Source organism: Grampus griseus (assembly GCF_964374135.1).
Source record: "Grampus griseus genome assembly, chromosome: 17".
NCBI lineage: Eukaryota > Metazoa > Chordata > Mammalia > Artiodactyla > Delphinidae > Grampus > Grampus griseus.
In genome coordinates this window covers 53,205,359-53,233,051 of record NC_139011.1, presented here as the reverse complement: position 1 = coordinate 53,233,051, position 27,693 = coordinate 53,205,359, and the positions used below count along the sequence as shown (strand labels likewise).

Genomic DNA, 27,693 nt, shown 5'->3' with positions numbered 1-27,693 from the left:
TATTGTATTCTACCCCCATCCATCCCCATGTAAGCTCCACGAAGGCAGGGACTCTGTGGATCTGGTGCATGGCTGCAGCTCGTGTGCTGCAGCCTGGCACATAACAGTACTTGACTGATTTATTGAATGAATGAATGGATAGATGACTACAGTTTTTATAGCCCACATAGTACCTAAAAAATAGTAAACACATAACAGGAGTTCAAAAAATATATAATAGTAGTAATGATAACTAGGATTTATCAAGTTCTAAATATTGGCACTGTGCTAAATCTTTTATACAAATTATGTACATTAGTCCTTGCCTACTCTAGCAGGTGGGTAATTTTATTATCCTAGTTTTTCAAATGAGGAAATTGGATCTTTGCAAGACCAAGCAATTTGCCCAAGGTCAGAGTGCTAGTAAATTAGCCCAGATTCAAAACCAAGTCTAATTTCAGCACAATGTTATTTGTTAACCGACTGGCTTCTGTACAGAGGAACTGCTGTTGCCTCCATTTGGATTAGTGACTTCATAATTTCAAACAGCATTACTTGGGTAGTTACTAGTTGCGTCCGGGGGCTCATGCCAGATAAAAGTCATAGATACCTAGGATTCGGAGGTGAATAATGTGATACAGTTCCCAGCCTCAGGTGGCTCAGTTTAATAAGAAAAACAAATATGCAAGTGTGCTAGAATGGACTTCTCCATAGCCCAAACACTCCTCCCTCCCCCCACAAAAAGCTGCATGCTGCGGAAAGCTCATTCTTCTTGTTTCCCTGAACCTTGCCCAGGTATTTAATTTTGCATTCATTACATTATATTCTAACGGTTTAGCACTGTCTGGGGTGAACTGAATAGCCATTTACTGAGTGCCTTGATGTAGCAGATGATTTATACATAGTCTCTAATTGAATCCTTATAATAACCCTGAGGTGGGTGTCATTATTCCTACTTCACAAATGAGCAGCCAGCAGCTTCTTGGGATGGTGAATTACAACTTGATGATCATAATAGCGTCTGATTAGAATGTGCTATCGAAAATACTTGGATGGATGAATATGTGTGCAAAGACCTACAGGAGCCCCAAGAAGGGATTGGCTCTTAGCCTGCATAGATATTTACTTGAAAACTATGATTGTAACAAACATGAGACTAGTTAACTTTTTATTATCTTATTAGTTCTGTAGTTAAATGTTTAATAAACTATGTATATTTCACCTTGTAAAATATATTAAAAATATCTTTACTTTGAGGGGGGAAAAGCAAATACTTTTCCATTTTATTTTATATTTTTAGCAAGATTAATATGTTAGAAGCCTTTTTATTATGATAATTAGAGCATGGACTTCAAGATTTTTATATTATGTTTCCCTAGTCTATAGCCTGCCATTTCTTCCTCCTGGGGCAGGAAAAAAGTGCCTTTCTTCAGATACTGTACAGTTTCTTTATTTAGAATTATTCTGAAATGAACAAGCCTTTCCCTCTAGTAGAAACATGGGGACAGGAAAATTAATATTTTTTATATTTAAAAATCCAATCTTAGAGTAGTCTTTTGAACATAACTGAATTATGACTGCCTGCTAAGAATGCCCTCAGTAAAATAAAGTTACATTCTGAATGTATCTACATGAAGGCACAAAGCCATCTCCAACACTGAAAAAAAATGGACAGAAAAAAGTATTGACAATCACTGTAATAAAAAAAGTTAATAAAAAAATGTAGATCTCTGCTGAATATCCAAAGGTGAGATATAATTTCTGCCCTGCAGTGAGCATGTGACATTCTCCCCAAGCACAGCTCTGTGGGGAGGGCCTGCTCCACTGAAAATGAGTTCATTTTCTAGAAGTGAGAGAGAAGGGAGAAACTCACTTGAATAATAAGAATCTATTTTCTGAACTGCAGTTTGGTGGTGTTTGAAGTTTTAAAGATATTTAATAATCAAAATATACTCATTACTTCCATGTTAGTAAAGCCACAATCCAGCTCCACAGAAAATGAGAGAGACACAAGGATTCCAAGGATTCTGAAAGCCTAGCTAGCTTCACAGAATCTTTAGAACCCACTTTACATTCATAGACTTAGTATTCAACTCTTAGCACTTACCAACTTTACATCCCCAGGGCCTAGTGAAGAGTCTCATAAAAACTGCAAGGCTCTCTCCTTTTGAATTAAGTAAGTATTTCAAAATTATGCAAAGAATCAAAATTATTTTACTGGGCTCCACAAGAGACTAGGCAGCTACAGAGGCATAAATAAAAGGTTCTTTGTAACTACAAACTACATTTTCTGATGTTACTAGAAATCAAAAATAGCTCATTGCCTAAGAATTCACGGTGACATCAACCAGAAGACCCCAACACAAAGTGGTATACACTTTTCTGGAGACTTAGGACAAAAACAAGTAAATCTAAATATGAATCATATTTGTTTGTGTAGAATTGACTGAAATAAATAGTAAATAATGATTTTGAGATCAACATTACAAAAATTTACACTAATATTATAATTTATCCTTTTATTTGTCTATAAGAGTAATATGATGTTAAGGCTGATAGAACTGTGTAAAACTGTGTCTTGCTGCCCCAATTTTAACTCTAATACTATGCTCTCAAAGATCACAGAGATCCACAGGAAAGAAAATCCTTCTCTACTTTTTGTGGCAAAGTCCCCTGAGGGAAATGAATTCTGTCCCCACCTCAAAACAGTCCTGACTTACCCATTAGGTACAGGAAAAACAGTGACTCAGGCTCACAACACTTTTCAATATCCATGAAAATATTTTCTTTTAAAATCAGAAGAAAAAATTGAACATTTAGATCAAAGAAAAAATTTAAATATATACTATTAAGGTATTAATCTTTATATCAATACAGCCATAAATACTTGTATGTGTGTGTGAGCTTGTGCGTGTGTGTATGTTTATGAATAAGGGACCTATAAAGGCAAAATGCCTAGGGCCCAGGAAAGCTATAATGCTGCTTTGTCTCAAAAATATCCTGTCTTAAATTTCTTTCAATTGGTTTTTAGGTATGCCAGATGCCAAGTTTCCTTTGTCAGCCGAGGAAATTCTCATCTTTTTGCAAGAAATTCTTTCTTTTACCCAATTCCTGTTAGAAAAGTGATTCTTTAGAAGTTTTGATTGCTTTAAATTAATATGTACTCAACTAGGAAGTCTCTCCCGCAAAGTTAATTTTTTAAAGAGAAAAAAGAAGATAGGAGGTGATGAGCACTTTATATGAGACCTTGACAGCTCTCAAGGAAATGCATTCTCCCTTGCTCGCCTCAGTTTGGACTTACGCAAAAGAGACTCTCTCCTCTTTCTTGATTTATTCCACAGCCTTCCAGCAGGGGGAGCGTGGTTCTCAGCCCTAAGCGGCTCGCTCCCCAGCGCCTCAAGGGACCGTATCCCTATTTGCCCCAAGGTCATAGCTCCTAACCGAGCTTGCCGGCCCAGGGCCGGGGATACCGGTCAGCAACCCTCCGGGCTGGAGACCTCGGCGCGGGTGGGGCCGATGGGGCTGGGCGGAAGGGCTCCGAGGCCAAGGATGCGGTCACAAAGGGGACAGGGGATGAAAGGCACCGGGCCCGGGTCCCGAGCTGTCAGCTCTGCCGCCAGCCTCAGCGCCCCGGAGGGGGATGGGGTGCACGTAGACGCTCCGCAGCCCAGTCCAACCCAGGAGCCCAGGAGCAGCTGCCGCCGCCGCCGCCGCCGCCGCCACGCGCGCAGAGAGCTCGGAGTCTCTTGGCTGCCCGGGGACCGGGGACCCGGGCCGCGGGCCGAGGGAGCCGGGCGTTGGGAGAGGAGCTCTTGAACCTGGCCGAGCGCCCGCCGGGAGGGCGTTCTCCCCGCCCCTGGAGCCTCTCCAGCCCGGCCCGCCCCGAGCGCGGGGAGATCACCTCCGCCTGTCACCTCCTCCCCGCGTCGCCCAGGTCCACCCGGGGCCTCCTCCCCCGGGCCGCCCCCAAGCACGAAGTTGGCGGGAGCCTTATAAAAGCCGGCTACGGCGCGACCCGCGGACACACGTTGCAGGCGCCAGAGCAGCCGCCGTTTAGACCCGCGCCAACTCCTCTGCCCGGACCTACGGCGCGACCATGTCCCATCACTGGGGATACGGCAAGCACAACGGTGAGTGCGGCCGGCGGGCGGCGCGGCGCCCGGGGCCCCGGTACCCGCAGCGCCCGCACCTACTGTTTACCGCTGCCGTCCGGAGCACCCGAGGTTCAGGTGCGCCTCCGGCGCCCTCCCCGCCCGCCGCTCCCAGGCACAGGATGCCCCCAGCACAGATCCCTAGACCACCGTCGAGGGATCCCTGAGTCCCGCTGCGGCGCGCAGGGCCCGGGGAAAGGGGTGCGCAGCCGCAGCCGCGGGACCCACGGACAGCCACTCCAGGGTCACGAGCCGGAGACCATCCTATCCCGACCCAGGAATAAACTAGGAAGGGTTGTAAGGAAACATTTTAGTTGTTGATCGCAGAGAAATTAGGGAACCCCCTTCACCCACTCACCCGCAACTTCATCCTCAGCACCACCTGTGGCTAAGACTCTCAGCACGAACTGTTCCGGGGCATTTTCTTGGGCTGGTCTGAATCCTTTGCGTTGATTTCTGAGTTTTCCCTTCAGCTCTCGACTTCTTATGTTAGGAGGTCACCAGGAACCCGGTTTTATCAGGGCCGCAGATCTGGGTTCTCCCGGGCCAGCAAACGCAAGGGAAAGATGTGTCTGGCGCATCTTTGAACATCTTTAGGGGTTTGGGGATCCCCAGGTCATGGGGATCCTGACAATTAAAGGAGGGGTGCCCGGGCCTGAGCAGTTGACTCTGTCCTTACATCTAGTCCGAGGACTAGAGGAAGGAATTCCGATCTGCTGGAGTGTCCTAAGTGAGCTTGCATATCCCAAATCCTAATCACAAACCCAGTGTCAGTTGCTCAATTTCAGTACAAGGAGCATAAAAATGGCTAATATTTATATGGCACTCACTACTTGTTCTAAAAGCTTTACATGTATTGATTCTAATTCTCACACCAACCTCTATAAGCTAGATGTTATTATTACCCCCTAATACAAATGAGAAAACTAAGGCACAGATTAAATGTTTTCCCAAAGGTTATTCAGCTGTTCGGTGGTGCCGCCAAAACTGGAGCTGAGCAGTTTGGCTCCAGAGTCATTGCCCTTTTCTAGGGGTCTGCATGTGCCCTTCCCCACACTGGGGAGTTCACACGTCTGTTCTCAAACCCAGGACCCGAGCAATGGCATAAGGACTTCCCCATCGCCAACGGAGAGCGCCAGTCCCCTGTTGACATCCACACCCAGGCAGCCGTTCATGACCCTACCCTGAAGCCTCTGTCTCTTCGCTATGAGCAAGCGACTTCCCGCAGAATTATCAACAACGGTCACTCTTTCAACGTGGAGTTTGATGACTCCCAGGACAAAGCAGGTCAGTGTTTAAAAAATAACTTGTGCAGTTCAGCCAGTAGCTGTTTTCCCAGCTTAACAGGAGCAGCAGCAGGACCCCTGTAATACTACACTCTGATAATCTTCATTAGGTTGCAGTCTCTGAGGAGTAGGCTAATTACTTTGAAGTGGCAGGGGCTGTCTCTCCCTGTAAAATTCCTGGTTTCTATGTAGGGCATTGAATAACTGTGATATGCCTGGGAAAAGTCACAAAAGGCAAGGTGCCCTGGCAACAGAGATCAGCAAAGATGAGATTTGCAAAACTTGAACTTTTAAGACTCTAAAATATTTGTTTCCCAGAATTGATGCCTATCCAAGAAAAAGCACATCCTAGGGTGATCTGCAAGGTAGCAGTGAGAAGAGTGATGGAAACCTAATACTTTAAAATCCTGAAATTCTTGGAAACATTGTAGTTACAAATACTTTCTCAGCATTGGGCTAGTGTGATAAAGGTGGTCGTGTATCTTGGTATCCACCCAGAAATTCATTCCACAAAGGAAAATGTTTTAGAGTTGGTTGGACATACCTGGTCCATTACTGACAAAACCAATTACCATAATTTATTTGTAGTGAGGCTGTTTACAGAGCACCCTTTGAATTGTTCTTTTCTTCTTGCTTAGAAATAGGAGAACAATCCCCTTGATTTTGTTGCCAGTGTCCTATTTTCCTGAGTGCTTTCCTCTGAAGGGCACTGAGTGAATGGAGCTACAAACACATTATGTGTGGTGGTGTGGGAGTCTGGGGGTGGGGGGCAGGGAGCATTGGGGCAAAATGAGGGAAGATAGAGACAACATTCAATAATGCTGTCAGAATGTTGGAGTAATGACCTATAGTACTCACATGGTATATAAATGTAATTATCGTCATTATAATAGAGTTGACTATTCTCTTTCAGTAGCTATCCAAAGTATTCAGTACAGTTTTGAAAAAATTCTTCCTTCCTCCCCTCTTGGGAGTGATAGTAACTTAACCTAAGTTTTTGTTTTCTTAACTGTAAAATTGGAGTAGCAGTATCTTTTACAGAGGAAGGATTGAATGGGACAGACATATAAAACCTAGTGCCTGTCACCTAACAATTCCTCAATTGCTCTTGTCGGGTCTACACACCATTTGACTGCCTTTATTAGGCAATTGCTGTAGCTATTGCACCTCTGATAAGTTTTTTGAATTAAGTTTTTAATTAGCTTTAAAATTACTTCCCATCACTTGATGGCATTTTAAAATCTTACTTTTATATTGTCCCAAACATGCCATTTATTATATTAAACTATGTACTGATTTTATATATGACATTATTACATAGTAATATGTCTTACCATGAATATGTCAAGTTCTGATGGATTTCTACATAAGCAGGAACTGATGAGAGCTAGCCACCTTTGTCTAACTACTTCTGGTGACACATACATTACTAAAGCAACTGGCCATGTTTAGATTGTGAAACAGATGAAAATCAAGTGGTTCAGATAGAGGCTCAAACCCATGTCTTTAGAGACAGAGGTATTATTCACCTAGTTTTATGCAAAAAAACAAAATTCTTACAAATACCACTTATATGTTAAGACAAGCTAGGCATCTTGAGGGCAGGATGGAGTCCTGGTCCCTCTCCTGCATCCCCAGAGGCCATGATGGCGATACCTCAGGTAGAAAGACATAGAAATAATAGACACTGACAGTCACTTTGATAAGTGCAACAAGGAAGTATCCCAAGGAAATATGGAAAGCAGGTTTGGAGTTGGCCTGAGCAAGTCAGAAAAGACTTTTCAGGGTGAATAAAGTTTGTGGTTGAAGGATGAGGCTTGAAGGATTTCAGTTTCTTGGAGGAGACTCCAGACAAAAGGAAGTAGGAAACATGGGGGACTTGAGAGAGCTAGGCAAGAGGTACAGTAAAAACAAGAGGAGTGAATGTTAGAAAGACTTGTTCTCCTTTAAATACGGAAGACTCCTTTGTACTTTTGCCCGTATCTCTTCAACATTTGCAGTTGTTTTGATTAAACAGGAAGCATTTTTTTTTCTAGAATACAGAATATATTAAATGCTGATGTTAAGGGAAAACACACCTACAGGATAGAAAAAAGAAAAAAAAGTGAAACAAAACCAATCATACCATGCAGAGAAACACCCTTTAGACTTTTTTTTTAAGATCCTAGACTCTCAAGTTAGAACAAATGGTAGAGATACTCTAGTCAAACCCACTTAAAATAAACATGAAGAAACAGAACGCTCAAGAGTTTAAGTTACTTGCTAATCATCTCCTTCCTAGTTTGTTGGAATGAGACTAAATGGCAACCACTTAAAAATAGAAATTGAATAAGAATCTTTGAAGGACCATCATAGTTAATATTTAGTGTGTTTGTACTTGTACCATGTTTTTAAAAACTGATATATTTTTATGTTCACTTAAGTCAAAAAATAATTTTTCATTTTGGTCACTCAGTTTTTTAAAATGGACAGTTTATCATAGCTTTTTGTTAGGAATTATTTTCATGGTGTTAACATTTTTAGATATCCTTTATTTTCTGTAGTTAAATGCTTCAGTTCATTTACTTCCCCCCTCCACCCCCAGTGAGATTTCAGTCTTCTAGAACTTCTCATAGACTCAGATTTTCAGATGTATCCTAAATGTTATCTTATACCCAAACTTAAATACTTGGGTATAAGGACCTGAACTGGTAGAATTTATTGCTATGTTTAAGCTTGAGAGAAATCTTTTAAAATGCGGAGTTAATAGGCTTTAACTAGAAGCTTGGGTTAAAGCTCTCATCAATCTTCTAAATTCCTTTAAAAATAAACCACCTTAAATTAATGAAAAATTGTTAATCCTGTTAGGTTTTTTTTTTTTAATTATTAAAAAATAAATCTTCCTGCTTGAGATCTTTTATTACATGCTTCATCTGGGATAAAAGAATAGTAGTCAAATTGTTAACTCCTGCTAACTTATTAACTTTTATTAATGAGTTTAAAACTCTCCTGCTTTATAGCAAAGTTAGAGGCAAATATCTTTGAAAAACCAATGTTCGAATTATTGGGCCAACCCATATACAACTCTCACATCATTTCTGCTTTTAGAAATTGGAATATTTTTATCTGTTTTTATTATTTCAAGAAAGAGAAGGAAGGAAGCTGAGTTCACCTGTGCTCATTTCAAGCAGATCATTGTTTGTATGATATAATGGATCGTCATACAAGATTCCTGCTTGATTTTCAGAGACTTGCTTTTGAAGCTTTAACATTTTCCTTTTACAAACAATTATAAGTTAAAAGGAAACAGAACAACAAAAAATGGAAGGGCTTGTCCTGCCTACTGCTAATGGTGTGAACAGAACCCTAAACTTCTATAAAACTGACAAAAGCATCCTAGACACTGTATTTAATAATGTTCATGTCAAAGAGTTACTTTTTTTTACTCTCGTACAATTACCATAAACCTGAAACTGAAAATTTCTGTTCTCTTGAATCTTAATTGTGCTTACACTAGTGAAAGTGACAGCTAAACATTTCACTACATAAAAAGAAATGGAATGTGGGTGTCTATTTCTCAGATTTGTCTACACTGACATTTGTTTTTTTAACCTTAGTAGGTAGCCCTAGGATTATTGACCACTGTCGAAAAACCAAAACCGATTTAATAAATTTCAAATTATTCACCTGCTAGAAATGTGTTTTTAGTAGACTTATTCATTTACTTCATTAATAGGAAATCCCTTAAATTTTAGTTTTAAACTAAGGATTATTGGGAGTAGTTTATTTATATTTTGGATTTAGGAGAGATTATTGACATTCACTAAGGTCTTTAGTTTGTTATTTGGATGCATCTTATATTAAGTAATAATAAAGTGATTAAGAAGGAAAAAAAATTTTAACACTAAATTTTTAATTTATATAAGTATCTAATTTGTTTCAATATTACTGGAATGAATCTCTTACTTTTCACAAGTAATGTATAATTTACATAAGTAATATGTATAAGAAGACAGATTATAATATTACATTTAGTGCTTATTTTGTGTTTTATATATAGTATGTATAATTGATGGAAGACCATAAAAGTTAAACTCTTCTGGGGCTCTTGGTTTTGAGATTTGGATTTAAATTAAGTTTGGAGAAGTCTTGAACAAGACATTGAGTCTTTGAGCAGAAAACCCCATTTATGTATCTCTATCACTTGTGGAAAAAACATTTCTGTGGTACAAGAGGTGATTGACTCTTCAGAGCCCCACTAACAGATTTTACAGAGGAAAACAGAAACAATTTTTTAAAAAGAATATCAGCAATTTCTGATATTCTTTAAAATTATTTTTGCATTAGAAAAACAGGTTTTATTTTAAACTGGGGTAGTTTAGAAAATGGCTTGGAGCAATCAAATTAAGTAAAAAAATAAGTAGATCCAGAATATTGTGTAAGCTCCATCTTTAACCTTGTCTTTCCTATTTCTCAAATAAAAAGATGTATGCTACCTATATTAGAGTTTATGGCAATTTATTATTATAACAATGTTTTGAGGGATTTCATTGACTAAACTCCATGCTAAGAATTTGCTGAGGAATGACCAATTAGTTGAAGAGGACCAGAAATGCTGCTTTTTGTAGCAATTAAACTTCAAGAATTTAATATCTTTCCTAATTACAGTAGGCTTCTAATCTACATAGCAACATAGTTTTATTTTAACAGGAGTTCAAACAGGTATCTGGGAATAATAGATTAGCCCTGAAAGTATTTAATCTTTGAACTTAGAGTGTTTCTTTTTTTTTTTTTTAGTATTAGAAAACCTTATTTAATAAAAGCTCATATACTCTTGCCTAATTCTAAATCTCTTCTGAAATATGATCAGTTATCTCAGATGCTTACTATGGTTTTATTTAACTAATTTTGCCATTTGGTAGAATTAATGATGTTACAAATGGTTTTTATGATCAGCCAGTTAGTTAGTAGTTTAAAAAAGTTATTATAAAGGAATTAATTTTGGTATCAATTTACCTTATAAACATGTATTTTGTTTTAAGGGTATATATAATTATGAAAAATGGGAATTCCTTCATTTTGGAAAAAGTCTATTTTGGGGATATAAGGATAATTCTTTCCTTATCAGATTTAGAAAAACACTTTTACAATAAAAGTTAAGTTTCAAGAGATGTGATATTATCAGAATACATCCAAATTCATGTTTCTTAATAGATCTGTAATGTAATACCATTTATAATTTGTTCTCTTTCTTTTTTTTTATTCTTTTCTTCTCCTGGCCTATTGTAAGGCAGATCTGGCAGCCAGAGGTTGTATCAGGAGCCATAGAAAGGCCTGACTGCTTAAGTATCTTCCAGCCAGCTTTATCTTTTCTTTGAATAGATGAATGGGTATTGCTGCCATCTAAGCATATTTAGGTGAAGTTGAGCGAACAAACTTTTTGTAGAGACTTTGTCCCTTGGTTTTACAGAGCCAAAATTAGTTTGGGCTCATTACTCTGTGGAATTATAAATCAAAGCTAATAAAATACACTTATAGCAAAAGGTGTTCTAATCCCAGTTCTAGAGAAATAAAATTGAAGTAGTAGAACTAAACTAATTTTAAAAGCTTGTATCAGTTAAGTCCCATTAATACATATAAATTAGGTAAAAGGCTTTTTGGAGGGAATGGGGGAAACAGTGATTTCTTACTATTTTAATCCTCTCTTAAGACACAGCTCATTAATTATCTACAGATAGACTATAGTCGAAGAATGTGATTTCTAATATGGATTTAAGTGTAATAAAGTTACATTAATATCAGAACAGTAGAATCATGGGATGGTTATTAAAGTTAGAATTTCAAGAAAGCATTATGCACTGCGTCTCACAGATAATCAGTCAATTCTTAGTGAAGTAGTAAATAATGGGAGGTATCCATTCTACAAATGAGCAAATTAAGATCAGAAAGTCAAATAGAACATTTTAAGGGTATAAAGCTAATTAGTAGCAGTGACAATCTGCTGTGTAAGGAAAATTGTAAGCCTGTGTAAGGAAAAAGCCTGTGTAAGGAAAATTGATTTTATGTTGTTAAGCTCAAGGGAATGCTTATTGTTTCACAAATTCTGGTAAGAACTGGTATCAGAGGTTAGCAAGGCCGGCTGAAGGTCAGTCACTGCTCCGTGGCAGAGGAGAGATTCCTCAGCTTGCAGGTGTGCAGCAGACCAGCACTGACGAGTAGCTGTGGGCACTTCCTCACTGATTCACAGAGGAATTCATAGTTCCCCTGAAAATTTCCTCTCTCTGAACCTGAACCTGAACCTATGAGGAGGCCCCAAAAAAATCTGGAAGAGAAGTGCCACTGTGCTCAGAAAACAGATGGGAAAAGCATCCATCCTTCAGTCAACACAAGTGAGGAAAAAATAAAACAGTTGAAATGATCCTCTTCAGCTCTGTAGACTAAACCTGAGTCTAGATTGAATTTTCAGAGTGAAAATGTTGGTTCAGGCATAAATTTAGTACTATAAAATGGGATTAAAGATTGTAATATTCAGTAGTGTGTGTTTCACGTGCATGTGTATGAGTGTGTGTGTACGTAAATGTGTGTGTGTGTGTGTGTGTGTATATATATATATATATATTTTTTTAATTTTAGTGCTAGAAGGAGGACCCCTCACTGGCACCTACAGGTTGATTCAGTTTCACTTTCACTGGGGTTCATCTGATGAGCAAGGTTCTGAGCATACTGTGGATAAAAAGAAATATGCTGCAGAGGTAAGATACACTTTTTTTCTTTCAAAAGCTTAATTTGGTAAACTCAAACCCCCTATTTTACAGAGGACCTTCACATTTGCTTTTTATAACTTTTATTTGTGATATTACGATTAATACTGCAAAACTTTCTCTAAGACCTCCATTTGCACAAAATTAATAAATTCAAATTGGAGGATCCTGTTTTAATGGAAATCTAGAAATAAACTTTCTGTCTTTCCTCAAAAGTATGCAACTCTTTTTCTTAGAGTTGTTGAAGGAATCACTTGATATTATGCCAATTAGAATTAAAATACAAGTTTAGATTTAAAATTATCCACATTTTCACTCTCTTTAGTAACCTCTAGCTGTGAAGAAAAGATCGCTAGATAGCTGTGTAGGCTTTTATCATGTAAATCATTTGTTGTTTGTGGTTTTGTCTCCTACTTTAGCTCCACTTGGTTCATTGGAACACCAAGTACGGGGAGTTTGGAAAAGCAGCGCAACAGCCTGACGGTCTGGCTGTTTTGGGTATTTTTCTGAAGGTTAGTTGATGGCCCAATTCTTTTTATTCCCTGTTTGCAAAAAAGATTAACTGGACAGAACATTCATAACAAATAGGACATTCTACAAAGAGCCTAGGAAATGCCTTTGGCTCTGAAGTATTTTCAGGCTTATTTTCCCGTGCATCTGCTAGTAGCAGTAGAGATGGGGGACAAAATTGCAGAGGTATTTCATAGGTACCATTTGGATGTAAATGTGAAGGGTATATACATGTGAAATGTGAAATGAGAAAGAGGCATATTTTGGATGAATACTAGTATTTTTCTTTTCATTCAACCTTAAGCTAGATAGTACTATTTTATGATAGTGCTAAATTAAGACCAAGTTTTGGAGAAGTGAAGGACAGTGACTCCATATTGGAGAATTCAGGCAACAAGAGTAGGACATACAGATTGAGCTGCCCTCTGGATAGTTGTCAACCCAGTGGAGAAAGGTCTGGGCTGCAGATTCATGATTCTGGAAATCTTGTGTCAAGGTGGAAGCTACAAGTGTATATGAAATCATCCGAGGAAAGCATGAAGAGGGAGGATAAAACTGCTCAGCAAGCAACCCTAAGAAACTTCAAACTGTAAGGAAAGATGCTGATTAAATGACTAAAAACGAATACAGGAGTCAAGGGAGATTTGGGAGGCTGGAGAGCAAGAGGAAAGCCAAAAGAGGGGAGAATTTTTAAAAGGAGGGCAGATGATAGCACAAAATCCTGCATGAAGCTTAAAGTAAGCACGTGAACAGTGCTCTTTGCTTTGGCAGTTGGAGATCACTGGTGACATTTGAGAAGGTAATTTCAGGGGAACTACAGGGGCAGAAGCAGAAGGAGGTTGTCAGTGAAAGAAGGGAAATCAAACTAAGACTGATGGGTGGCGTGTAACAAATGGTGAGTTTTGGTTTGCTATTTGGAGAAATTTTACCATAGAACTGCCCTAATTAAAAGCTGGTGTAGTGCCAACTGGAATACACTATCTTGTCCCTTGTCTCTTTCTATAGATTGGTGATGCTAAACCAGGCCTCCAGAAAGTCGTTGATGTGCTGGATTCCATTAAAGCAAAGGTATAGTTGAATTTTTTGCCACCTGAATAAGGTACCTATTTTCCATACCCCACTCATTTTTGAAAATTCTTTTGCTCAAATTGAGTAGTCTCGGTTTGACGTGTGGTGCTCAGATGAGCAGTTAATAAAGGTAAAATGTTGCTTTTGCGTTTATTTAACTTATCTTCAACCCAAAGTTGATCCTAATACTCGTATAATTTTAAGACTTGTATTTATTCAATCTTGCTTCCCATCATTTGAATATCCATATGCAAGAGTCAGAGAAAATCATGATTGCAAGGAGGCTGAAAGATCATCTGGTCAAATTATTCACTCATTCATACAGCAGATATTTGCTGAGTACTTACTACATTCTGGTCACTTTGTTAATCTAGGAAATACAGTGGTGAACATGACAAGTCAAGTCATGCTTTGTGGAGATTTATATTCTATGACCTCTTTGAATTCATGTTTAAATCCGCTCCACAGCACAGTTGTGCTGAGGTCATGGAACATCTGCTTATAAATACTACCATCAGCAGTAGCAACCTGGCTTTATAAAACTCATCCTCAAATCAAAGCAGCATCTATCTTCTGAAATGCTTACCTGTTACCCTGAGCTTGACTCCCTTGATTCACATAGAATAAACCTGATCCTACAACACTAATTCAAAAAGATATATGCACCCCCTCGTTCACTGGAGCATTATTTACAATTGCCAAGATAGAAACAGCCTAAGCATCCAGTAACAAATAAATGTATAAAGAAAATGTGGTATATAGATAGATAGATATAATGGATTCAGCCATAAAAAAGAATGAAATCATGCCATTTGTGACAACATGGATGGACCTTGAGGGCATTAGGCTAAGTGAGATAAGTCAAAGAAAGAAAGACAAATACCATATGAACTCATATGTGGAATCTAAATAAATAAGCAAAACAAAACAAGCAAACAAACAAAAAAAACAACTCAAAAATACAGAGAATAGATTGGTGGTTGCCAGAGGTGGGGGTAAGGCCAAAATGAGTGAAAGGGGTCAAAAGGTACAAATTTTCGGTTATAAAATAAGTCGTGGGGATGACTTATAAATAAGTCAAAATAAGTACTATATTGTCTATAGTTAATAATACTGTATTGCCTACTTGAAAGTTGTGAGGAGTATATTTAAAAGTTCTTAACACAAGAAAAGAAAATTCTGTAACTATATATGTTGACAGGTGTTGACTTATCGTGGGTGATCATTTCACAACATATTCAAATATTGAATCTTTACATTGTATTCCTGAAACTGATATAACATGTCAATTATATCTCAAAAAAAAAAAAAAAACGGAAACAAAGCAAAACCTGATCTTCCTTCCACTTGACCCTATTCTCTATCAGCCTTTTACCTACCCCCAGGCTAATTATCTTTAGTTCCCTTTAACTAGTCTTACATGACAGTTGTGTCTTTGTAGCAAACTTGTCACTCTTCCAGTAACTCTTTCCTGTTGCTTCTGTTGCTCTAAAAGCATGGTGTCCAGAACTGAATACAGTTCTTCAGTTCTGACCTAGCCATCAAATAGGACAGCAAGACAATTACCTCCTCGTCAAGGATACTATATATTTTCTGTTACAGCAACCTAAGATTGCCTCATTTCAGTGGCAGCAATTTCACTTTAAATACTGGCTATGATCAATGAATGACTTAAAGAAAACTATAAGGGATTATTTTAGAGCAGGGGTCCCCATCTCCCGGCCACAGACAAGTCCGTGGCCTGTTAGGAACTGGGCCACACAGCAGGAGGTGAGTGATGGGCAAGTAAGCAAAGCTTCATCTGTATTTACAGCCGTTCCCCATAGCTCACATTACCGCCTGAGCTCCGCCTCCTTACAGATCAGTGGTGGCATTAGATTCTCATAGGAGTGCAAACCCTACTATGAACTGCACATGCGAGGGATCTAGGTTGCACACTCTTTATGAGAATCTAATGCCTGATGATCTGAGGTGGAGCTGAGGCAATGATGCTAGCACTAGGGAGTGGCTGCAAATACAGATTATCATTAGCAGAGAGGTTTGACTGCACAGAGACCATAATAAATCAATTGCTTGCAGACTCATATCAAAATCCTATCAGTGGGTGTCAAGTGAAAACAAGCTCAGGGCTCCCACTGATTCTGCATTATGGTGAGTTGTATAATTATTTCACTATATATTACAATGTAATAAAGAAACAAAGTGCACGGTAAATGTAATGTGCTTGAATCGTCCCCAAACCATTCTACCCCCTCCCCTGGTCCGTGGAAAAATTGTCGTCCACGAAACCAGCCAAAATGGTTGGGTACCTCTGTTTTAGAGGACAAGGTGAGAAAATGGATAGGTGAAATTAATAGTCAGGTTCTCTTGCTCACATCTGCCAGTCTAAATTTCCATGTCAAATGTCTTCTGTTAATTTGTTTTATTCTGTTTTCTGGTGAACATGGAACTTCTCTTTAAAAAAACTGAAAGTTATCTGGGTACCAGAGGGGAATATTTCTGTTTCCTATTCTCCTGCCTCCCCCCTACTCTGATCATGTGACATTTCTAACACATGTATTTCCTTGTTCCAGGGTAAGAGTGCCGACTTCACTAACTTTGATCCTCGTGGCCTCCTTCCTGAAAGCTTGGACTACTGGACCTACCCTGGTTCACTGACCACCCCTCCTCTCCTGGAAAGTGTGACCTGGCTCGTGCTCAAAGAACCCATCTCTGTTAGCAGTGAGCAGGTCTGTTTGCTAAAGTCAGGTGAAGCATTTAGTCCAGGCAGAAGGACTTGGCCTTTGGAGTCAGACAGACCTGGGCTTTAATCCTCCTCCTCATGCTTCTAGCTGTGCAACTAGTGCCAACAACAGTGCTTAGCAGATATAATCAGCTCTCAATAAGTATTTGTTGTTGTTAACTATATCCTTAGGCAGTTTTTTCTTTTTTACTCTAAAGTTGGATAAAATTGAAGATTACGTGAGAAAGGTGTCTGTCACCTAATAAATGCTTTTTTTGTAAGCTATGAAGAAACTGAGGCTGGGAACAAAGAGATTTTATATTCAAGGGTGTATAGGAATGGGTGATAATTCCCAGCCTACTGCTCACTCACCTAAGAGCTTACTGCAGTTTATTTATGTCAGAATACATTTCTGGATCCTGACAAAGGCAAGAGTCATCCCTTAGAGAAAATATGTCTATTAAAAGTCATTCCAGGTTGCTTTAGCAGCTTAGACCAGATACACATTTCCTATACAGTGTAGTTTGTGCTGTTCGAGTGATCAGTGCATGCAGTGACCATGGCTGTGCCTGTTACAGTAGTTGGCTTACATGAAGTTGACTTCCTGGGGGGTGATCGAGGGAATATTAGTGGACCAAAGAAATCAGGTTCAAGGCTATTGATTCATGGGCAGCTACATTACTTCCCAAACCACCCTTCTTCATTTAGATCAAGTCATGCTTAAGGAAAGGGAAGTGCCAATTTGCAAAAACAACCTCAAAGAAGAAAGAAACCGGTTGAGGGCTGCCTATGTCACATCACTGTGCCAGGAACTGACACAAATTTAATAGGGAATCAAAATTAACCAATGATAAGGATTTGAAATCCCAGCTTGGGCAGATTCATTCCTGTGTCTCTATAAATTTAAGAAGAGATGTCAGCCCATCATTCGGCCCCGGAATTTGCAGATCCGGGATCACTTCATCTAATTGTACAGATGCTGTCGTTTATCTTCCCTGGGGTAGAAAACCAAACCTTAATTGGGATCTAGAATTGTTATTATTACTTTACATCTCAGAATTATTTTATAGGCTTTTGATGTTTGATTATAGAATTAAAAGAGGAAAAAAAACAAGCTCACCAAAAATTTCCTTTCAAATGACAGCAAAATTTTATGTGTATTTTATAGAAATTGATTTGTTGTATAAAAGCATATATATGTGATCTATATGTGATTATATATCTATTGGGAATCAAATTAAATTTTGAACATTGCAACATGGAACTGTGAATATTGAGGAATGTATTTCAAGATTTAACACAAACACATAATTGAATACTCCTGTGAAACTTTTATTTTTAATTTTTTCATCTTTGATTTTGTCTTTTAGTTATCGAAATTCTGTACCCTTAACTTCAACGCAGAGGGCGAACCTGAACACCTGATGGTGAACAACTGGCGTCCGACTCAGCCACTGAAAAACAGACAAATCAAAGCTTCCTTCAAATAAAATGGTCCCAGAGCCCATGTCCAGTGAAGAGTCTTTGGGTTTCCCTTTAGCTAAGCACAAGTCTACCTTGGTGAATTGGACCCTGGCTGCTTTGTATCTATTTGGTTTTCTAGACCCTTCTAGACCTGACGTGCTTACTACTAAAATGTGAAAACCTAGACCAATTGTCAGGCTTGACAGAATTGCTGTGACTGGTGCTTTGCTTATGGTAGTAGCCTTTTTGTAACAGAGAATAATATAAGGAGTAGAAGAAAAGTACCTTGACTTTGTCTGTAGCACGTGGGCTAATGAGCATTCACGATTGTTCACTAAAATGCTATTTTTAAAACATAAGAAAGTAGGATGATTGAATGCAAAGCCGTATAATGAGATAAATTGAGCTGTGTAATTTAATCAGGTAAAATAGTCATGATCCTATGTAATGTAAATCAGATAAAATAAATGTTTGTGGTTCCAATATGGTAAATTAAAGAAAAAATTTTTAATTCTTATATATTTGTAGCAATGTTATGTTAAATATGAATTATGTTGTAATTTAGTGACTTTTGAAATATAGGGATGTAAATGAAGTATTATCTGTAAAGATTGTTATAGTTGTGATACAGAGTATATTTCCATTCAAATAATATATCATAACTTAATAAATATTGTATTTTAGATATATTCTCTAATAAAATCTGGAATTCTATTTTGGGTTATTTTATTTTATTCTGGGCAGTGGGTAATAGTGGAGGAGCAGATGTGTACTTTTATAATTCATATTAATTCACTGTTAATAATAAGCCATCATAATTGACTTTCTCATAATTGATGGAGTCTCCATAAAAGGAAAACCCCTGAAGGTCATTTATTATTTGCCAAGCACTGTTTTAAGTGACTTGTGAGCACTCACTCATGTGATCTCCATGAGGACTGATCCTGCAAAGGAGAGAGGAAGTGGTGATATGAACAGCAGAAGGGGGGTGGGGGGATGTCCTGAATCAACACATGCTCCCTGGAAATACAATAAATAAAAATCCATTTTATTCAAAAAGGGAATCCAAGTGGTACCCAGAAGTAAAAGAGTCATTTGAATCTTAGGAAGGTAAATTACCCTATTACAGGTAGGAAGAAGAGTGGATAGATGAAATGCCAATCTCCTACTACTATGGCTGTTTTGGATCTAGCTCTGTGCCAGGACCATGGGATGTTTGGCTAATGAGTTATTATGGGAAGCCAAATTTAACACATAACTCAGGTTCCACACTTCGAGGCACAAAAACTCTTTGGTAACAGAGATAGCAAACTCTCTAAATTCACTCTCACCTGCTTTCCTAAGGAACTAAGCTGAGTTTTCTGCAGAAGAAAGATCACAAGCTTTGGAGTTTGATGATTTGTTTTGAATCCCAGCTCTTCTCAACCTCTCTGATCCTGAGTGTAAAAAGAGAATAACACCCAGGATATTCATAATTATATGGGGTAATGTCTGGTGTATAAGAGGTGGTCGAAAATAACACATTTTAAATGTGTTGTGTGTATGTGTGTGTGTGTGTGTGTGTGTGTGTGTGTGTATGAGTCTGTCAACTTAGTTTCCTGGAACAAGGTTTCTCCTCTAATTTGTTGTTTATTGCTTTGAGTATGGAACCCACAAAGCCAACCTTAAACAGAATCGTGTATGAACTAACGCAAGAGGGAGGAGATATGGGGATGTATGTATACGTATAGCTGATCCACTTTGTTATACAGCAGAAATTAACACACCATTGTAAAGCAATTATACTCCAATAAAGATGTTAAAAAAAATCCCTTATTTTTCAAATCAAAAAAAAAAAAAAGTAAATACTCCAGGTGAGCTGCAGAGGGCCTCTTCTAAATATGAAGAGTTTAATTTGTGTATATTTTTACATATTGGTTTTCAGTTATATATGGAAGCAGAAACTTGTCAACAACTGAGTTCTATATATAGATGAATTATGATGTTCTTGGTGCCTAATAAATGATCTCTATATTCTGCAATGAAAACATTTTATATCACTTTCAGCTAGGATTAAATGTAATCATGAGACATTTTCTTGAATTTTTTTTGAGAAACAAAAAGCTTTCACAAATTATTCTAATTTATACCAGTGCTTTTCAGATGTTCCATCAAAATATTCCTTAAAGCAGAGAAGAAATTCCTTAGGCACAGTTTGGAGTGGATCATTGCTTCTTTAAAGTCTCATGTTTTACTAAATTTACTAAAAATGTCCATTCTACTCTGTATTATAGCCATGTTCATTTTTTTTTTTTTTTTTTTTTTTTTGCGGTACACAGGCCTCTCACTGTTGTGGCCTCTCCCGTTGCGGAGCACAAGCTCCGGACGCGCAGGCTCAGTGGCCATGGTTCACGGGCTCAGCTGCTCCGCGGCACGCGGGACCCTCCCGGACCGGGGCACGAACCCGTGTCCCCTGCATCGGCAGGCGGACTCTCAACCACTGTGCCATCAGGGAAGCCCAGCCATGTTCATTTTTAACATAAAATGTTTTAACTGGCTCATTACAATTAATAAAATTGGCACTGGAACAGTGTTTATCCTGCAACTTATTGTCACCTCTGGTTATCAGGTGTACCTGCTGGGACCCAGGTAGCCCCAGTTTGAGAAGTACTAATAAAGTAATGTTGGGAGGCAGGAAACAATTTAATGTTAACTATTGAGGATTTTGATTATATAATATTTATTTCTCCAAGGACAACTGTTAGTTTTAAATGGTGTTCACCTTGACACCTTAATGCAGCAGTCCCCAACCTTTTTGGCACCGGGGACCGGTTTCTCAGAAGACAATTTTTCCACAGACCACTTGGGGGGGATGGTTTGGGGATGATTCAAGTGCATTACATTTATTGTACACTTTATTTCTATTATTATTACATTGTAATATATAATGAAATAAATATACAACTCACCATGATGCTGACAGGAGGTGGAGCTCAGGCAGTAATGCAAGCGATGGGGAGCGTCTGTATATACAGATGAAGCTTCACTTGCTCGATTGCCCGCTGCTCACCTCCTGCTGTGCAGCCCGGTTCCTAACAGGCCACCAACTGGTACCTGTCCATGGCCCGGGGTTTGCGGACCCCTGCCTTAATGGATATCGTAATTGGTATAAGTATGTTTACATTTTTTAAAGTATATTTGAATTTTTCTTTTGCATTTCACTAATAGGATTCTAACTCAGTTATTCTCACTGAATAAAAAGAAGGGAAGTAACATAAATGATACTGTAGTAGGCATACAGGGGCCCTCCAAAGATGCCTACATCCCAAAATTGTGAATATGCTACCTTACATTGTAAAAGAGACTTTACAGATTTGATTATATTAAGGATTTTGAAATGAGGTGATTATCCTGAACTATCCTCATGGGCCCATTGTAATCACTAGGGTTATTATCAGAGGGAGACAAGAAGGTCAGAAGCAGAGGAAGGAGATGGGGCAACAGAAGCAGAGACTGGGTTGATGCAGCCACAAGCAAGGGAAGCTGGCAGCCTCCGGAATCTGGAAGAGGCAAGGAACAGACTCTCCTCTGGAGCCTCCAGAACCAGCCCTGCTGACACCTGGATTTTAGCCCTGTAAGGCTCACTTTGGACTTCTGACCTCTAGAAAGGTGAAATAATAAATCTGTTGTTTTATGCCATAAGTTTGTGGTGATTTGTTATAGCAGCAATGGGAACATAATACAGATGCAGGAATTATATGGAAAATCCATATGAAAATAAACTGTGAATAGCCAAAAGTTTACCTGTCCAGCCTTGGAGCCCTGGTAGAAATCATTCCTTGGCCTAGAATGTTCCTCCTCTCCATCCCTAACTGTGAAATCTTACCCGTCCTTGGATGCCAAGCTCTAACATCAACTCTTAACATCAACCCCCAATCTCTCATTCAGAAGAGTTTGTGATTCTATGGCTTCTAACACCAGTACGCTTCTCCACCTGGACTGCAATCGTGACACATCTGTCTCCCTTCCAGCCTTGAAAGCCCCTGGAGGGCAGCTTTTGTTTCCCTGCTGAGCTCTGTGTACATAGCTGGTGTTTGGCAAACATGTGTGGGATGGAATTAATCAGGAAAAGCCTTCTGAGGGGAGTGAACTTTGTCCTAGATCTGAAATGAGTCAAGTGGGTGGGTGTTGGAAGATGCCCTGCTCTCAGACGTGCACTCTGCACTTTGTGTACAAAGAAAATGTAGCTCTTTATTTACTAAGGCTCATCTCATCTTCCCCAGGCCCACCCTCATCCACAATGCTCTGTGTAGTGGTGGTGGGGTGGTTGAAAACTCAAACCTGCCACCAAAGAGCATCTCAATCTATTCTGGTTTGAAGCAGATTTTTAAAGGTTTTCTATCTCTTAATTCCTCACCAGGCCGCTCAAACGGCATGCTTGGGTGACTGGAGCAGGCCTGGATCCGTAAGAGGTCCCCTAGGTGCTAGATGGCCTCTGCCGTGGGGTGGCCTGCCTAGGCTGGCCCTGACCTCAGTCTGTGTCTGCTGACACTTGTTTCATCTGGTCTTTGGAGGTGTCTATAGCTGAATTTATCCCCACCACTGCCCCGATTGCAAAGTCCTGTACTCTCCCATTGTAGCCCTAGGAGAGTGTCCAGGTGAATGCTGTTTCCAAAAGGGAACAGAGTATAAGGGAAGCCCCTTTCACACAGGAAGAATCAAACAGAGACAGCCTCCCTTTTCTGACCCAGGTACTGGGGGCCTTGCTTTCCCCTCATCACCCAGATTTGACCCTGAAAGAAGGTGGCAGTGAGGATGAGGACATTGGTACCTGACCTCTTTTTTAGCTTCCCCTCCCATTCTCCTCTTTACACTGGTCAGAAAGGTAGTCTGTCTCTTCTTCATATATGATGGGGCTGCCCTTATACTGTTTTCTTCTGGAAGCAATATTCACCAGGACCCTTCCCCACAGTCACAACAGCAGATAAAATGCACATAAAGAAAATTGGTTTCACCAGTAGAGGAAGGTCTATCAGAAAATATTTCAAAATTACTATCGTTGTTATACCTAGCAATATGTTGTTATGGAGACTTCAAGAGCTCTCTTTAGCCTAATTGGTAAAAATCTAGACGATATTTAATTTGTGTTTCTTCCCCTTTTCTCTCCATTCTCTCTCTGTCCTGAAACCCTACCTTCATTATGAAGTAAATAGTGCTTAAATAAGTCAACGACACGTAGCATCATTACTTTTCTTCTAATATTTCTAACAATTTGATGGAATGAAACAAGAGAAAACTCTGTAGTCTCTGGTACTGAAAGGTTTATGTTTAACAAGTAGAGAATCACACAACTTCCTTTATATGTGTGACACCCTAGGGTCGGATGGTCTTTCTGTGGGATTTGGGGGAGAATCACATCACCAGGATACCTGATGGAGTTATATTCTGCAGAGCAGCATGGTGACTCTGCTATTGAGGACTTGCCTTACAAGTTTACATGGTCTATTATGCTTGGAAGGAGGCTCAGCCCTCAGCCCCAGGGGCCTGCGGTTGCTTGTGGAGAGAGTGGGCCCAGTGCAGTCCCCACCCCCTGCACACTTTCCTCCACGGGGACTGGAACTGCCGGCTTCTACCGGATGTCCCCAGTGTTTTTGAAAGATTCCCCAGTGTTTTTAGAGAAGACATTGTTCCTGGACTTCCTCTTAGAAGAATGATTCTGGCTTGTGTGGCAGAGGCCAGCACACCCTCCCAAGCAGGGCTCTCCAACACTCAGTCACTAGTCTGTCTTTCTCTCCCTCCCTTCACTCCACCTGAGTTTCTCCTTTGTAAAAGTTTTCAAGTCTGTGTGCTTTGTTGTCTGAAGTTTATTCTCAGAAAGTTCTGGCAGGAGGTATGATGCCTTTCAGTTCTGAGACCTGTGCATATATATAGAATTTCAAAACAATTTTTGTTAAACATACACCCACACACAGAGTGACTGGCAACTTAACAAAGATTAAAATGATAAATTTTATGTGGATTTTATCACAGTTTTTTAAAAAGTCAAATATAAATTCCTTTTACAATATCCACTGTTTCATTATTCACTTCTCCCCTGTCAGTTGAAAACAGGCTCAAAAGAGAAGAGACATTTACAATCTCACTTGAAAGATGGATGGGTCCTTAAACAAGATTGTGGCACCAACATGAGCAGGATTGAAAGGCAGCAAATGTTGTGGTTAATCATAATGGATTGTCTAGATTTAATGCCTGGCTTTTTGTCTCTTAGAGCATAAAGTGGGGCAAGTTATTTAATCTCTTTAAATCTCCTTTTCTTCATCTGTAAATTGAGGATTATAATACTAGCTGTCACATAAGGTTTTTGGAAGATAATCCATGTAAAAGGAATACTATCATGCTTAGAAAACAATAAAATATATCAGCTAGGGGCTTCCCTGGTGGCGCAGTGGTTGAGAGTCCGCCTGCCGATGCAGGGGACACGAGTTCGTGCCCCAGTCCGGGAAGATCCCACATGCTGTGGAGCGGCTGGGCCCGTGGGCCATGGACGCTGAGCCTGCGCGTCCGGAGCCTGTGCTCCGCAACAGGAGAGGCCACAACAGTGAGAGCCCTGCGTACCGAAAGAAAAAAAAAAAAAAATATATATATATATATATATATATATATATATATCAGCTATGACAAGTAAGAAGTTATAGACCCCAAAAGTGACTAAAGATGAAAAGTCTTCAGTATTAGTCCAACTCAGACCAGGCTGCTGCTTGCAAACAGCTGTGAATGACTCCGTATGTCATCTTTCCTCTCTTTCTCCTAGGGATCAGGATGCCACCTGTGCTGCATTCTTGGACAATGCGCCCAAGAATTCATGTGTGCCCTGATTGTTCTATGAAGTACATACTAGATGAATGAAGAACAAGCTTTTTTCCCCTTTGCTTCAAAGTCTACAGAGCCCTTATGCAACCAGAAAAGGAAATAATGAATCCATTTCAGATTGACATTTTTACTTGTTTTAAATGTAAACAAGTAAAAGGGGGAGATTAACTACTATAGAGAGCACTTTCTTAGCTTATCTTAGCCGGCTGGGGCATGAAAATACAAATATCAGCTTCGAGGAAAAAGGTGTTTTATACGCATCATTGTTATCCATAGAGTTTTATAGGTACGGTATCAGAAACAAACCAAAAAGAAACATCAAGAAAGAAGTTTAGAGCAGGAAGTATATAGCCTTTAGAGTCCAACTGAGAGATGTTTTTCAGACTGTGTGACCTTGAACAAGTTGCTTCGTGACTCAAACCTGTTCTTTCACGTGTAAAATGGTGATAATATATATCAGAGGGTTGATGTCAGAAGTAAATGCGGTTTGTACGAAGAGCACCATTGTAGTCTGGCACATGGTAAGTGCTCAAGAGATAGTCGCTCTTGTATGCATGCTCAGAATAAGATCTATTTTCCTGTCAGACAAAATCCTCTTTATTGAGGATCACATCAGCCTCCATCTGCTGCCTGAGGTACGGTTAGGCAGAGGGTAAGAGTGTGAGGGTCTGGCTGCTGACATTTGAACACAGGCTCAGCTATCACTCACTGAGAGATGATAGGTAAGGTACTTAACCCCCCAGAGCTTCAGTTTCCTCATCCGTTCCATGGAGATAATAAGGGTACCTACTTGTGAGGGCTGTTTCGGGGATTAAAAGTGATAATCTAGGTAAAACTCTTAATCACCACACTTTGCTCATGGCAAGTGCTCTATAAGTGCTAGCTATGGTTATTAAAAATTCATTGACTCAACCACGCAGAAAGCCACTGGATTTTTTTCAGACTTCTGGAAATGCATCACCAAAGGGGTGGCTTTCATATGCTGCCTCCAACAATTGTATTGGGGTTTTTCACTTCAGAACACGCACTGATCATGCTGCGAGCCCAGTGCAATGTCTGAGTCTTCTGGGTATAGCTGTGGAACACCCACCATGACATCTCCAACAGTGGAGGCCATAGAGCAGATAAATGGCTCATTAACTGTGGAATGGAATGAGTGTGTGAAGACACAGTATCTGACACCTTCTTTGGTGTAGAGATAGAGCTGTCAGCCCTGACAGGCTCTTCCGTTTATTTTTTCAGCTGATCTTGTAGTGTTCAAGAAACCTCTTTCGGGCCACCCCCAAGTTTTCACAGTGGAAAACCCTAAGGTTTTCCACTGTGCCAGTGAGCAAACCTTCACTGTTTTTGCTTAGTTTTCATTTACCTGCTTCTCAGGTAAATTTACTAACTACAAAATAGTTGTTACAGCCATGAAGTTACAATATATGGCTTTTTTAAAATGCCATTGTCCTTGAAATAATTAATTTTATATACATATTAAAGACAATAAATTGACTTTAAATGTATACTAGTAAGATTGCTATATACAGATTTGCATACAAGTCAGGAAACATTTATATTAATGTTTAAAGTTTTGATCCTTCAATCTTATCTGATAGGCTTGCAGAAACTTTGATCTGCGCTGATAGATTCTTTCTCTCCAGATATTTGTGCAGGTCTGATGGGTGCCTACAATTATTCCAAAATTATCCCTTGGGCATAATATACTATTATTGCCTGCTAAAGAAGCAGAAAAATTCAGACATTCCTTGTGGGCAAATTCCGTAGGTGATGCACCCCTGAAGGTTTCTGATTCTGTGTTTCCATCGTTCCTAATCCCAGTGAGGGAATGGGAGATCTGCTATTGCAGTTGGGGCTGGGAAGTCACCACATCACTGGTGGTACTGTCACCCTGGCCAGGGCTTTCAGCTTGAGCCTTGTTAGTCCCACGGCCTTAGTGCAGACCTCTTTCTGCCTACACAGGTTGTGATGCTCTTGGAAAAAGAAGGGCATTAAACTTGCTTGGGGCTGTCCACTACAGAACTGTCTGTGCATTCTCTCTCTCTCTCTCTCTCTCTCTCTCTCTCTCTCTCTCTCTCACACACACACATACACACACACACACACACACACACGCCATTACCTCCAGGATGCTTCCATAGCACCAGGACTGTTTGGCCTTCATGCTGCAGGCAGCTCAGGGGCCAGATTTCATCTGCCGCAGTAGTATTATCTCTTCCATGGTTCATTCTGATTTTAATCATGTGCTACACAGTGTGCATGTTTCTATAAACTTGGATCCCAAAGAGGTCAGTGTTCCTGTGTCTTTTCAAAGGCAGATTTTCAGCTCTTACATACATTAACTCATCCTAATAGATGGGTGGGGTATTGTCCAGCTCTGCTCCTCCACAGCTGCAAGCTCAACGTTCTTATGGATTCCTTGAATGAAGGAGATTCCTAAAGCCACCCACCAGCAGCAGCTGACCATCTATGTTAGTTTACTAGGGTTTCTGTTAACACAGTACCATAAACTGAGTGGCTTAAGCAACACTTTATTGTCTCACAGTCCTAGAGGCTGGAAGTCCAAGATCAAGGTCAGGGCCTCTGAAGGCGCTAGGGAAAAGATCTGTTCCAGGTCCCTCTCATAGTTCCTTGAATCATGGTAGCATAACTCTAACAGTCTTGGTGTTCCCCTGTGTGTCTGTGTCCAAATTTCCCCTTTTTATAAGGACATCAGTCATATTGGCTTAGGGCCCCCCCCCCACTCCAGCACAACCTCATCTTAACTAATTATGTCTGCAATCACCTGATTTCCAAAAAAGGTCACATTCTGAAGTACTGGGGTTAAGACTTCAACATTCCTTTTTGAGGGAGGAGAGACACAATTTAACCCATAACACTAATTAAATGTCCTTTTACATAATATTTGTGTTCAATGACAA

At 39.7% G+C, this 27,693-nt stretch overlaps 1 protein-coding gene across 1 annotated transcript; it reads left to right on the top strand.

Annotated features, from left to right (window-relative positions):
* The first annotated feature begins 3,818 nt into the window (after positions 1-3,818).
* On the top strand, positions 3,819-18,569 carry CA2 (carbonic anhydrase 2). The gene is made up of 7 exons (XM_082674461.1): positions 3,819-4,109; positions 5,220-5,417; positions 12,029-12,147; positions 12,576-12,668; positions 13,672-13,734; positions 16,308-16,463; positions 17,827-18,569. The coding sequence occupies exons 1-7, from the start codon at positions 4,076-4,078 to the stop codon at positions 17,944-17,946; spliced, it is 783 nt and encodes a 260-aa protein (XP_082530587.1). The 5' UTR covers positions 3,819-4,075; the 3' UTR covers positions 17,947-18,569.
* Positions 18,570-27,693: the final 9,124 nt, after the last annotated feature.